Below are 13,932 nucleotides of genomic sequence, written 5' to 3'. Positions count from 1 at the left end.
GTAAATGCCTTTGAAAGGAAGCTTGCGCTATTGACAGAAAACACTGCACATTTCCCGACTCTTGGACTGGTCCATGAAAGTGCTAGATTTCAAGAATAAGCGTCAATAATTATAAAAATTAAGAAACAATTTCGAGTACGATTTGCAAATGTTACGAGTTTGTCACCTGTCATTCGCCTCCTTGCTCGACCGTTCTCGTCGTCAGTTGCAGATGCTCCGAATGATCTACAGATGGAACTGATCGACCTACAGTGCAATACAAGACTGAAGGACAAGTTCTTTGCAGTGCGAAGTACAAAAGAATTCTACGAAAACTTTTCACAACAAGAATTTCCACTCCTGCACCGAGAAGACGCGGGAGTTACGTACATGTACGGGTCGACATATGTTTGTGAAAGATTTTTCTCGGCGATGAAAATGAATAAATCGAGGTTTCGTTCAAGCTTAAGTGATGAAAATCTTCGAAACTGCTTGCGTCTGTCAATGAGCCGTGCTTTTGTGCCCGATATTAACTATAACACTTCTCATGACCAGTGATAAACGTGTTTGGATTTATTCCTTTCATTATTAAAAATTATTGTTTACTAACTGTGCATTATTGCCTCATTCTGCTCCATGTTACATTATTATCAGGAAAATTGGTCATTAAACCGATTGTTCCAATGTATACTAACATTTAGGAGCTTTTTTTTAATGTGTGAAGGGCTACGCTCAGCTGAAGTCGATAAAACATAACATTCATCTAATTGTCGGTTATTATGCAGATTTCGGACGGAACTGATGAAAGATATAGCAATAATGGTATTGAAATAACAGGTGATCATCGAGAGGTCTGCGGTTATCATTCTGTTCAGAGGTTAGTGAGACAGAAATTATATGGGTGTAACTGAGGGCACCGAGAATTAGTTATAGGAAACCTTGCATTAGTTTAATGTTATTTGAAATCGTGAATGAGTAGACTGTGACAGTGTTTTAAATGTTTAATATGCGTAATACCTTCCCATGGTTGGCTTGCAAGCTGTGGAAAGAGCATTAGAATGCGCCGGTACAGAGTATCCCAGCAAGTGGATAAAGCGACATCCGTGCGTAGAAACATGCACTACATGAACGCTGACGGCTGCGGCGTGCACGCTGTGACCCGGAAGTTGCACATGTGCAGGAGTACCGCACGCGTGCCGGATTTCTGGCCGGCCCTGGGCCAGACAAACGTGTGGTTCCTGAAGAGGGGCAGCAGCCTTTTCAGTAGTTGCAGGGGCAACAGTCTGGATGATTGACTGATCTGGCCTTGTAACACTAACCAAAATGGCCTTGCTGTTCTGGTATTGCGAACGGCTGAAAGCAAGGGGGAACTACAGCCGTAATATTTCCCGAGGGCATGCAGCTTTACTGTATGATTAAATGATGATGGCTTCCTCTTGGGTAAAATATTCCGGAGGTAAAATATTCCCCCATTCGGATCTCCGGGCGGGGAGTACTCAAGAGGACGTTGTTATCAGGAGAAAGAAAACTGGCGTTCTACGGGTCGGAGCATGGAATATCAGATCCCTTAATCGGGCAGGTAGGTTAGAAAATTTAAAAAGGGAAATGGATAGGTTAAAGTTAGATATAGTGGGAATTAGTGAAGTTCGGTGGCAGGAGGAACAAAACTGTTGGTCAGGTGAATACAGGGTTATAAATACAAAATCAAATAGGGGTAATGCAGGAGTAGGTTTAATAATGAATAAAAAAATAGGAGTACGGGCAAGCTACTACAAACAGCATAGTGAACGCATTATTGTGGCCAAGATAGACACGAAGCCCACGCCTACCACACTAGTACAAGTTTATATGCCAACTAGCTCTGCAGATGACGAATAAATTGATGAAATGTATGATGAGATAAAAGAAATTATTCAGGTAGTGAAGGAAGACGAAAATTTAATAGTCATGGGTGACTGGAATTCAAGAGTAGGAAACATAGTAGGTGAATATGGATTGGGGCTAAGAAATGAAAGAGGAAGCCGCCTGGTAGAATTTTGCACAGAGCATAACTTAATCATATCGAACACTTGGTTTAAGAATCATGAAAGAAGGTTGTATACACGGAAGTACCCTGCAGAAACTAAAAGGTATCAGGTAGATTATATAATGGTAAGACAGAGATTTAGGAACCAAGTTTTAAATTGTAAGACATTTCCAGGGGCAGATGTGGACTCTGACCACGATCTATTGGTTATGAACTGTAGATTAAAACTGAAGAAACTGCAAAAAGGTGGGAATTTAAGGAGAGGGGACCTGGATAAACTGAAAGAACCAGAGGTTGTACAAAGTTTCAGGGAGAGCATAAGGGAACAATTGACAGGAATGGGGGAAAGAAATACAGTAGAAGAAGAATGGATAGCTTTGTGGGATGAAATAGTGAAGGCAGCAGAGGATCAAATAAGTAAAATGACGAGAGCTAGTAGAAACCCTTAGGTAACAGAAGAAATATTGAATCTAATTGATGAAAGGAGAAAATATAAAAATACAGTAAATGAAGCAGGCAAAAAGGAATACAAACGTCTCAAAAATGATATCGACAGGAAGTGCAAAATGGCTAAGCAGGAATGGCAAGAGGACAAATGTAAGGATGTAGAGGCTTATCTCACTAGGGGTAAGATAGATATTGACTACAGGAAAATTAAAGAGACCTTTGGAGAAAAGGGCGCCACTTGTATGAATATCAAGAGCTTTGGTGGGAACCCAGTTCTAAGCAAAGAATGGAAAGCAGAAGGGTGGAAGGAGTATATAGAGGGTCTATACAAGGGCGATGTACTTGAGGACAATATTATGGAAATGGAAGAGGATGTAAATGAGGATGAATTGAAAGATGTGATATTGCGTGAAGAGTTTGACAGAGCACTGAAGGACCTAAGTCGAAACAAGGCCCCGGAGTAGACAACATCCCATTAGAACTACTGACAGCCTTGGGAGAGCCAGTCCTGAAAAAACTCTACCATCTGGTGAGAAAGATGTATGAGACAGGCGAAATACCCTCAGACTTCAAGAAGAATATAGTAATTTCCAAAGAAAGCAGGTGTTGACAGATGTGAAACTTACCGAACTATCAGTTTAATAAGTCACAGCTGCAAAATACTAACGCGAATTCTTCACAGACGAATGGAAAAACTGATAGAAGCCGTCCTCGGGGAAGATCAGTTTGGATTCCGTAGAAATGTTGGAACACGTGAGGCAATACTGACCCTACGACTTATCTTAGAAGAAAGATTAAGGAAAGGCATACCTACGTTTCTAGCATTTGTAGACTTAGAGAAAGCTTTTGACAATGTTGATTGGAATACTCTCTTTCAAATTCTGAAGGTGGCAGGGGTAAAATACAGAGAGCGAAAGGCTATTTACAATTTGTACAGAAAGCAGATGGTAGTTATAAGAGTCGAGGGGTATGAAAGGGAAGCAGTGGTTGGGAAGAGAGTGAGACAGGGTTGTAGCCTCTCCCCGATGTTATTCAATCTGTATATTGAGCAAGCAAAAAAGGAAACAAAAGAAAAGTTTGGAGTAGGTATTAAAATCCATGGAGAAGAAATAAAAACTTTGAGGTTCGCCGATGACATTGTAATTCTGTCAGAGACAGCAAAGGACTTGGAAGAGCAGTTGAACGGAATGGACAGTGTCTTGAAAGGAGGGTATAAGATGAACATCAACAAAAGCAAAACTAGGATAATGGAATGTAGTCGAATTAAGTCGGGTGATGCTGATGGAATTAGATTAGGAAATGAGACACTTAAAGTAGTTTTGCTATTTGGGAAGCAAAATAACTGATGATGGTCGAAGTAGAGAGGATATAAAATGTAGACTGGCAATGGCAAGGAAAGCGTTTCTGAAGAAGAAAAAATTGTTGACATCGAGTATAGATTTAAATGTCAGGAAGTCGTATTTGTATAGAGTGTAGCCGTGTATGGACGTGAAAAAAAATGGTTCAAATGGCTCTGAGCACTATGGGACTTAACATCTGTGCTCATCAGTCCCCTAGAACGTAGAACTACTTAAACCTAACTAACCTAAGGACATCACACACATCCATGCCCGAGGCAGGATTCGAACCTGCGACCGTAGCAGTCAAGCGGTTCCGCACTGAGCGCCTAGAACCGCTAGACCACCGCGGCCGGCGGAAGTGAAACGTGGACGATAAATAGCTTAGACAAGAAGAGAATAGAAGCTTTCGAAATGCGGTGCTGCAGAAGAATGCTGAAGATTAGATGGGTAGATCACATAACTAATGAGGAGGTATTGAATAGAATTGGGGAGAAGAGGAGTTTGTGGCACAACTTGACTAGAAGAAGGGATCGGTTGGTAGGACATGTTCTGAGACACCGAGGGATCACCAATTAAGTATTGGAGGGCCACGTGGAGGGTAAAAATCGTAGAGGGAGACCAAGAGATGAATACACTAAGCAGATTCAGAAGGATGTAGGCTGCAGTAGGTACTGGGAGATGAAGCAGCTTGCACAGGACAGAATAGCATGGAGAGCTGCATCAAACCAGTCTCAGGACTGAAGACCACAACAACAACAACAACAACAACAACAGCACATGAAAAATGTACGACAGTGACATTAAATGAATTCTATTCGGGATATATCTATATGAAGTTTTTGTTTCAAATGAGCGTTCCTGTAATATCCTTGAAGACTGACCGTTCATCCTGGAAAATGGTGTAATAGGTAAAAGTACAGATATTTATACTGGTGGCAGTGTATTGCACAACATTACATCAGTATATTTACATTATCTGCAGACAAATAATTATAGCAACTACAAGTTGTATGCTTTTGGCTGCATAATACCTTGAAGTTCATTTGACAAGAGCAAGCCATTAATGCTTATTTTCTGTGGGCAGACATGTGGACGCAAAACAGTTTGTGTATACTGACAGGCTTAGTTCAGTTGGTGGTGTAGTTGTGACCATGCAGAAAAATCAGGTCGTAATGTTTGTCGGAAGACTATTCGACACAGAGAGAAAACAACCAATGCACTGGTGTGTGTACATATTAAGGTACCACTTATTCTTGTTACACCCTGTATATCTACAAATACCTTATTTGCTTGAATGCTACATGTCCAGTCGGCATGGTGGTGACAAATAAGAATCTTCGCCGACCAGAGTGACCGAGCGGTTCTAGGCGCTACAGTCTGGAACCGCGCGACTGCTACGGTCGCAGGTTGGAATCCTGCATCGTGCATGGATGTGTGTGGTGTCCTTAGGTTAGTTAGGTTTAAGTAGTTCTAAGTTCTAGGGGACTGATGACCTCAGGAGTTAAGTCCCATAGTGCTCAGAGCCATTTGAACCATTTTTAAGAATCTTCGTATCACGGCAAATGTTACTGCTTATAATAACAATTACAACAATAATAAAAATAATAACAACAGCCAATGTGATGTGGAGGAACTGGAGACTTTTAAGTTGTAGAGGTTGTGATTTTAGTGACAGGATGAGGTTGCAAGTCTAGCCTGCCTTAACTGCAGTCAAGTTAAGTTTAATCTAATGACTGATTCATACTACCTGTTCATGTGCTACATCAAATGCGTAGCGGCATAGTATAGGTGAGAGGTATAAGGGCTATTGCCGCATTATATTTGTGTTACAATGGATAATTAGAGGAATGGAAGGAAGAACGAGTGTAGAACATTGTTTAAAAGCCGATTCAAATTGGACGTCACGGAACGGAACAGAACGCAACGTCGAAATATTCCACGACACATTTAAAACAGCGTCTTTCATGTGTACCGGTAATGGAACAGAACTTGACCGCCAAGGATTCGTGAGAAAAATGATTCGTTATTGACGACAGGCGAAGGCACGATGTCGTCTGTTAACGTCGGAACTGATATTATACGATTGGTTTTATAATTTTGTGTCTTATTAATCTTTATTTTCCTTGTTTTACTTACAAATTGCGGAGACTGTTTGAGGAACTAATGTTTTTTATAACAGCGTCTTACTACTAAGACACAGAACACCAGAAAAGGAAAAATGATGTAGGTTTCACAATATCTGGCCAAAGAAAAAGATTAAAAAGGCTTCTTCTTCTGTCCCACGGGAGCAAGCCTGCAAAACGAATGGCCACTTGTCTTGTTGGCCATTGCTCTTATTGCTTGTGCTCCCAATCGGACAAGCAGCTACCCCTCTAGACCCTTGGTTAAATAACACTTCGGGCATCAATAATCTGTTTCCTGCATAGTCAGGGGCAACCAATGGCCGGGCACGTGATGACCCCTCACTTGTACTGGCTACGGGGCTGAGTACTAAGCGACCTTCCCTGAACGGTCGGCATTTATGTAAAACAATTGAAGGTGTGGGGGTCAGGCTCGGATATAGAGTCCAAAAAATGAGTTAAGCGAAATAATTCCTGTAAAGTAAATAAACAAAGTGGGAACAGTCATAATCAATGTCCTACAAACAAGTCAGCTTGTGAAGAGGGAATCTGTCCTACAGGCCAAGAATGAGAAAAGGTATAGTCAGAGAGTAAGAATGCAGTAAAAGAAAGGAAGAAGAACTACAAATAGTTTGAGGCCTCGTGCTAGCAACCCACCTACTCACAAAAGAGTTGTGAGCACCTTGAGTGGCTAAACGTGATGCAACAGATATACGATACTGTGAAGTAGAGTAAAAGAGACTGCTGTTCGAAGAGAGTCAGACTCCTTGGAAAGAAGAAGAAGAATCCATTCTTTAAAAGACAGACAGTGGCGTAGGGAAAAGTAGCAAATTAACAGTGAGTTTTCCCAAGATAAACTCAAGGGGCATCCTGAACCCGGGAAAAATGACGGAATACACGTAAATTCTCGACTGGTGGAATGCTTTAATCAGTATGATTCCTCGGTACACGAGTGGTTAGCCTGTTTTCTTCTGATTAAAGAGATTCAGTCTATACATGTTTTAGGTGTTTGGGTGCAGTACTATAAAAATTATTATGTGTTTGTTGATTATTGGAACCGTGAAATGACTTTCCATGGAAACCGAGCACCTTTCGAACGAGAACAAATGGCTGTGAGATGTCAACTTTGGAATGTCTAAACGGGAGGAATGTTTCCCAATCTGTCAATGAGACTAACATTGTAGTATCGATCCAGACCTAGACTGGTCGTCGTAGGATTCTTAACTAAGAACTATTTTTCTGATCTCAGCCTTTCTCCAGATTCTCATGTGTGCATGATGCATGTGTGTATATGTGTATGATGCATCATTATCCTGCTCGAAACGAGGTGACCGATAGACGTCATGAGTCTAAAAAGCACTTCTGACGTGGTAAAATATCTGGTAATACTAGCATTGGGCGTGTCATTTCTACAGTTCTGGCATGAATTTGAGGCTAAACACTGAGATCACGATGAATGATGTTTACTGTGTGAACAAGCAGAACATGACTTACTGATGTACGAGGCTGAAAAGTGTTGCCTCCGAATTTTTTATCCTGTTCTTAACATAGGTTGAGGTATTACATGTGATGCATATTACTTGGCCGACTTTTCCGATTCGCTGACTCAGGTTGCAACCTTCTGCCGCTAGAGCGTTCTGACTTCTAGCCTGTAACACGACGGTGTGTAACGTAGCTATATCGGTGCTCGAGAAACAGCGTGTTGTAATCAAGTTTCTGGCCGCAGAAAGCGTGCCTCCAACTGAAATCCCTACAATAATGAAAGCTGTGTAGGTTGATGAGTGTATCGACGTCAGAAATGTGCGAGGTTCGGTTGCTCGTGCTCGTAATGAAGGAAACGTTGGTGTTAACGTCAACGAGTGTGACAGAGCTTGGAGTGGACGACCGCGTACGGTAACCAATGAGACTCATCAGAACCGGACTGTTGAACCCATCAGAGAAAACCATTGGATAATACAGATACAGGTCTCAGGTAAGTGTGATCTATCACAAGAGCGTTTACAGGCCGTCATTGCAGAACGGCCGTACAGGGAACCGCGAGCATGGTGGGTTTCTCGAATGTTCACTCCTGACAGGAAACGGAAGTTATTGGACATTTGTCAACAAATTCTTTTGCGTTTCGAGCGTGAGAGTAATGGGTTCCTTAACAAAAGTGTGACAGGTGATGGAAGCTGGTTTACCATTTGACGCCGAAAGGAAGAGAGCGTTAATGAAGTTTCGAGACGAAAGACCATCGATGCCAAAGAAATTTCAAGACCATGCTATCAGCAGGCAAAGTCATGCTCACATCGTTCTGGGATGTTCACGGTGTGGTGCATTTGGAATTCATGCTTAAAGACATAATCATGAACTCTGCAAAGTACTGCAAGATAATCAGAAAACTTAAACACGAATTCGAAGAGCTAGTCCAAGCATGGAGCACCTTCTTCGTTGGCATGACAGTACCAGAGTACATACACTATGTGATCAAAATTATGTGAACACCTGGTTCAAAATGACTTACAAGTTCAAGGCGCCCTCCATCGGTAATGGTGGTATCCAGTACGGTGTTGGACCACCATTATCCTTGATGACAGCTTCCACTCTCGCAGGCATACGTTCAATCAGGTGCTGGAAGGTTTCTTGGGGAATGGCAGCCCATTCTTCACGGAGAGCTGCACTGAGGAGAGGTATCGATGTCGGTCGGTGAGGCCTGGCGTGAAGTCGGCGTTCCAAAACATCCCAAAGATGTTCTGTAGGATTCAGGTCAAGACTCTGTGCAAGCCAGTACATTACAGGGATGTTATTATCGTGTAACCACTCCGCCACAGGCCGTGTATTATGTACAAGTGCTCGATCGTGTTGAAAGATGGAATAGCCATCCCCGAATTGCTCTTCAACAGTGGGAAGCAAGAAGGTGCTTAAACCTCAATGTAGGCCTGTGCTGTGATAGTGCCACGCTGAACAACATTGGGTGTAAGCCCCCTCCGTGAAAAACACGACGACACTATAACACCTCCGTCTCCCAATTTTACTGTTGGCACTACAAATGCTGGCAGATGACGTTCACCGGGCGTTAGCCATACCCACTCCCTGCCATCGAATCGCCACATTATGTATCGTGATTTGTCACTCCACACAACGTTTTTCCACTGTTCAATCGTCCAATGTTTACGCTCCTTACACCAACCGAGGCGTCGTTTGGCATTTACCGGCGTGATGTGTGTCTCTTCAAGAAATCTAAGTTTTCTCACCTCTCGCCTGACTGTCATAGTACATGCAGTGGATCCTGATGCAGTTAAGAACTCCTGTGTGTTGGTCTGGGTAGATGTCTGCCTATTACACATTACGACTCTCTTCAACTGTCGGCGGTCTCTGTCAGTCAACAACCGAGGTCGGCCTGTACGCTTTTGTGCTGTATTTTTCCCTTCACTTTTTCCACTTCACTATCACATCGGAAACAGCGGACCTAGGAATGTTTAGGAGTGTGGAAATCTCGGATACAGACGTATGACACAAGGAACACCCAGTCAAAAAAATGGTTCAAATGGCTCTGAGCACTATGGGACTCAACTGCTGAGGTCATTAGTCCACTAGAACTTAGAACTAGTTAAACCTAACTAACCTAAGGACATCACAAACATCCATGCCCGAGGCAGGATTCGAACCTGCAACCGTAGCGGTTGTGCGGTTCCAGACTGCAGCGCCTTTAACCGCACGGCCACTTCGGCCGGCACACCCAGTCACCTGACCACGTCCGAAGTCCTTAAGTTCCGCGGAGCGCACCATTCTGCTGTCTCACCATGTCTAATGACTATTGAGGTAGCTGATATGGAGCACCTGGCGGTAGGTGGCAGCACAATGCACCTAATATGGAAACCTTATGTTTTTGGGGATGTCCGGATACTTTTGATCACATAGTGTACGAGCGCTGCGACATCTGCAATAATCCGACACCATTGGCTTACTGACATCTATCATCCACTGCACAGTCCCGACTCGGCACCATGCGATTTTCATCTGTTTCAGCCGGCCGTGGTGGCCGAGCGGTTCTAGGCGCTACAGTCTGGAACCGTGAGACCGCTACGGTCGCAGGTTCGAATCCTGCCTCGCGCATGGATGTGTGTGATGTCCTTAGGTTAGTTAGGTTTAAGTAGTTCTATGTTCTAGGGGACTGATGACCTCAGAAGTTAAGTCCCATAGTGCCCAGAGCTATTTGAACCATTTTTTTCATCTGTTTCAAAAATTAAAGAACACCTTCGAGGACTTCGATTAGATTGTGATGAAGTGGTGCAAGCCGAGGTGTTGTTGTATCTCCGTCAACAAAGCAAACTTTTTACAGTGATGGTATGAACAAACTGGTGTCTCACTGGGAGAAATGTGTTCATCGCCATGGTGACTACGTTGAGAAATAAATATGCAGATATGAATAATAAATATGTAGAATGTTAATTATGCTTGTTTTGTTTAAAAAACGTTAAGAATCTCCGCATAAATATTCGGAGGCATTACTTTTCGGCACACTCTCGTATATACGTTGCGCTGTGGGACTATGTATCAGAGCTGGCTGAGATATAACCAAATGTCTCTATAGTGACATTCTGATTCCACTGAAGATGCTGCTCTGCTGCCTGAACTAATGCATAGCGTTCTACAATTGCTAAAACTCCAAATAATAAGGGGCTTGGCTGGTGTAATAACTGTTATCTAACCTCTTCATCAAAGGCTGATCGTACGTGCAATTGAGACTCATGGACTCTGCCCAAAAAAGAAAAGAGTCATGCAAACAAACTTACAATATCGATTTAATAGTCTCAGTTCTGCCACTCAGTACGACTGTGAACGAGATCTTTGTAACTAATGTAATTGCAGACTCATTGCGACTACTGTAGTACTCACACACACCTACTCGCAAACATGGGGAAGTGCACAGTTAGGAGTTCTCTATGTAATGAGAGGATCAAGCAAGAAACGGAGCTCACTAACTATGGGGCCAATTACGTCATAAGCAGCAAAATTATACTGGAGAAATTTCTGGAAAACTTAGCAGTAATCAAAACTCTCATTAAAAGAGATAACGAAACTGGATTTCATGATGGCACTGGCACTAATACCGCGAGATGGTTCAAATGGCTCTGAGCACTATGGGACTTATCATCTATGGTAATCATTCCCCTAGAACTTAGAACTACTTAAACCTAACTAACCTAAGGACATCACACAACACCCAGTCAAATACCGCGAGAGTTTCCACTTGTGGTTAGCGAAAACTCATCTGTTCTTGTTGGTTTGTAGCAGTTCCAATAACGCTTCTTCCATGTTGAGTCCTCGAAAATTCATATTCTCCCACTGCCAGTATTGTGCAGATGTTTGTGTCACAAACTTTAATGAATGTAAGCCGCGAGCTCTGGGGCGCCTTGCTACGGTGCTACGGTTCGCGCGGCTCCCCCCGTCGGAGTTTCGAGTCCTCCCTCGGGCATGGGTGTGTGTGTAGTCCCTAGCGTAAGTTAGTTTAAGTTAGATTGAGTAGTGTGCAAGCCCAGGGACCAGTGATCTCAGAAGTTTGGTCCCGTAGGAACTCAAATTTCCAAATTTAATGAATGTAAGAAAAAAAATATACTTGGAGTACTGAATGAGACACCCACTCGGTAACATTTTCCTGCATTAAGAATGTAGATGGCGCTACACATACTTGGTCTTTACATATCCAAGCATGTAGTTGTCGCTAGTCTGAAATCTGCTGCTGGCCACCTTCACGGTGATGGAATTTTAATGTTCAACAGCGCAATACTACTCTTGCTATTTTTATAGCTCTCAAATCCGTCTTAGTTTTAGTGAGGATTTTTTTAAGGAAAAAATTTGGGAGCAAATCTCCAAGGTCATGGAACGTATCAGTACATGAAATTACAACATAAAAGTAATAGCAGATAAAATAAAATGTTTATGAACCCAAAAAAGGCCAAGCCATTATTTTTCCAGCAAACGCAGTCAACAATATAACATAAGAATCAGATTAATTTTTCAAGGAACTCTTCGACAGAATAGAAGGAGTGACCCATGAGGAAACTATCCAGTTTCAATTTGAAAACGCTTTGATTACTGCTAAGATTTCTGAATTCTTGTGCTAGCTTATTGAAGCCGGCCGGGGTGGCTGAGCGGTTCTAGGCGCTACAGTCTGGAACCGAGCGACCGTTACGGTCGCAGGTTCGAATCCTACCTCGGGCATGGATATGTGTGATGTCCTTAGGTTAGTTAGGTTTACGTAGTTCTAAGTTTTAGGGGACTGATCACCTCAGAAATTAAGTCCAATAGTTCTCAGAGCCATTTGAACCATTTTTGAGCTTATTGAAAATAGATGTAGCAGTATACTGAACGCCCGTCTGCACAGGAGTCAAGGAAGTGCGGCCCAAATGCAGATTAGCTTTCTGCCTAGCGTTAGCTGAGTAAAAGCTGCTAATTATTGGGAATAAGTTGTATTTGTTAACAAAACATGGTTCAAATGGCTCTGAGCACTATGGGACTTAACATCTATGGTCATCAGTCCCCTAGAACTTAGAACTACTTAAACCTAACTAACCTAAGGACATCACACAACACCCAGTCATCACGAGGCAGAGAAAATCCCTGACCCCGCCGGGAATCGAACCCGGGCGCGGGAAGCGAGAACGCTACCGCACGACCACGAGCTGCGGACTTTTAACAAGAAACGACAGTAAAAAACATACACTATGTGATCAAAAGTGTCCGGACACCCCAAAAAACATACGTTTTTCATATTAGGTGCATTGTGCTGCCACCTACTGCCAGGTACTACCTCACCCAGTTTTGATGTTTTTTGACGAGAACGTGCCGCTAAGAAGGATCTTGTCCGTTTAAGGCCACCTCTTCCCCCGCGAAAGCAAATTCAGCTACGAAGCTATGAAATTCAAAACGCATACACTGCGAGTGATATTATTCATAAAGACTACGTAATCTGGAAGAAGGTACTGTATCAAGTGCTCGGCTAATTACCTCCAGCCAATCATTTCGCTCCCAAAAGCTGTTTGTAGATTGGAAATAATAATGGCTGCTGCGGGATCGGCAACTGTCGTACGTCCACGCACGTGCTGCCAGCACGCCACTCCACATATAACTCCAGGCTGTCCACCAGCGGAAGCCGTGCTCGCTCCAGATCCTTCGTCATTCGCTGCATGTCCGACCAGTGACGCTAAACATGCATATGGCGGTCGCCTTAAATGACCATGCACACAGCGGTGCAAACTGCATCCTTCCGCGTCTCTTTGTAGAATTATTAGTCGACTTTCAGAGAAATCCAGCAGCGGACACCAAAAAGTCACGCCGAAGGTACGCCATTGACACCAGCGCCACACTCGTTAGTTTCTAGCGACCACTCAGCAGTAAAGACAGAATTCTGAGATAAAGCAGTGTAAATTCAACAGAATCAGTTAACAATTTATCTTGCCAGCTTAGCTGCCTGTAAGTATTGTAGATAAAAGTGTGTCAGTTTTATCCACGTAACTGCACGTCTTTGTATTTGTAGTGTAACGATTTACTTCGTATCTGCCACCTACAAATGCAGACACAACAGTTGCTTTTATTTTCCAAACAACGCTTTGTATGGCTGCCTATTACTAACATATACATTCTATTGCTTGGTTCTCTCTCCCTCCCACCCCCCCTCCACAGTGTCCATTTGTTCATCAATAGATACATTACATTCGTATCCTTAATTATCTCTGACAGTGGTGCGCCCAACAACACTGGACAGAGGAGTAGCACCGCGTAGTCTCTACAGACGACTCACGACTCCACGTACACCGTCAATCTGGACGTATCCGTGTGTGGAAACTCCAAGTAGAAAACCATTGCCATGCTGTATCCGTCATCGTCTTAATGGCCCAACACCTTGCGTGTTGGTATGGTGTACCATGGGATCCACAACACAATATGCTCTGGTTCACAAAGCCGGTTATCTGGACAGCAGAGGTTACCGGTCCGACGTGTTAAGGCCAGTGGCTGTGTCCTGTCTTCAAGGTCGCCA

General features: G+C 43.1%; 1 protein-coding gene across 1 annotated transcript in view; it reads right to left on the bottom strand.

Annotated features, from left to right (window-relative positions):
• Positions 1-13,083, bottom strand: part of LOC124556266 (adhesion G protein-coupled receptor L4-like) — a 370,316-nt gene extending 357,233 nt beyond the window's left edge. The window contains exon 1 of the mRNA XM_047130252.1: positions 12,985-13,083. Coding sequence (XP_046986208.1) covers positions 12,985-13,083 — 99 coding nt within the window. The remainder of the gene's footprint in view (positions 1-12,984) is intronic.
• Positions 13,084-13,932: the final 849 nt, after the last annotated feature.

The sequence above is a fragment of the Schistocerca americana genome, chromosome X (assembly GCF_021461395.2).
Source record: "Schistocerca americana isolate TAMUIC-IGC-003095 chromosome X, iqSchAmer2.1, whole genome shotgun sequence".
Classification (NCBI taxonomy): Eukaryota; Metazoa; Arthropoda; class Insecta; order Orthoptera; family Acrididae; genus Schistocerca; species Schistocerca americana.
Note: the sequence above shows the minus strand (reverse complement) of the source record. Positions and strands in the feature narration are given on the sequence as shown.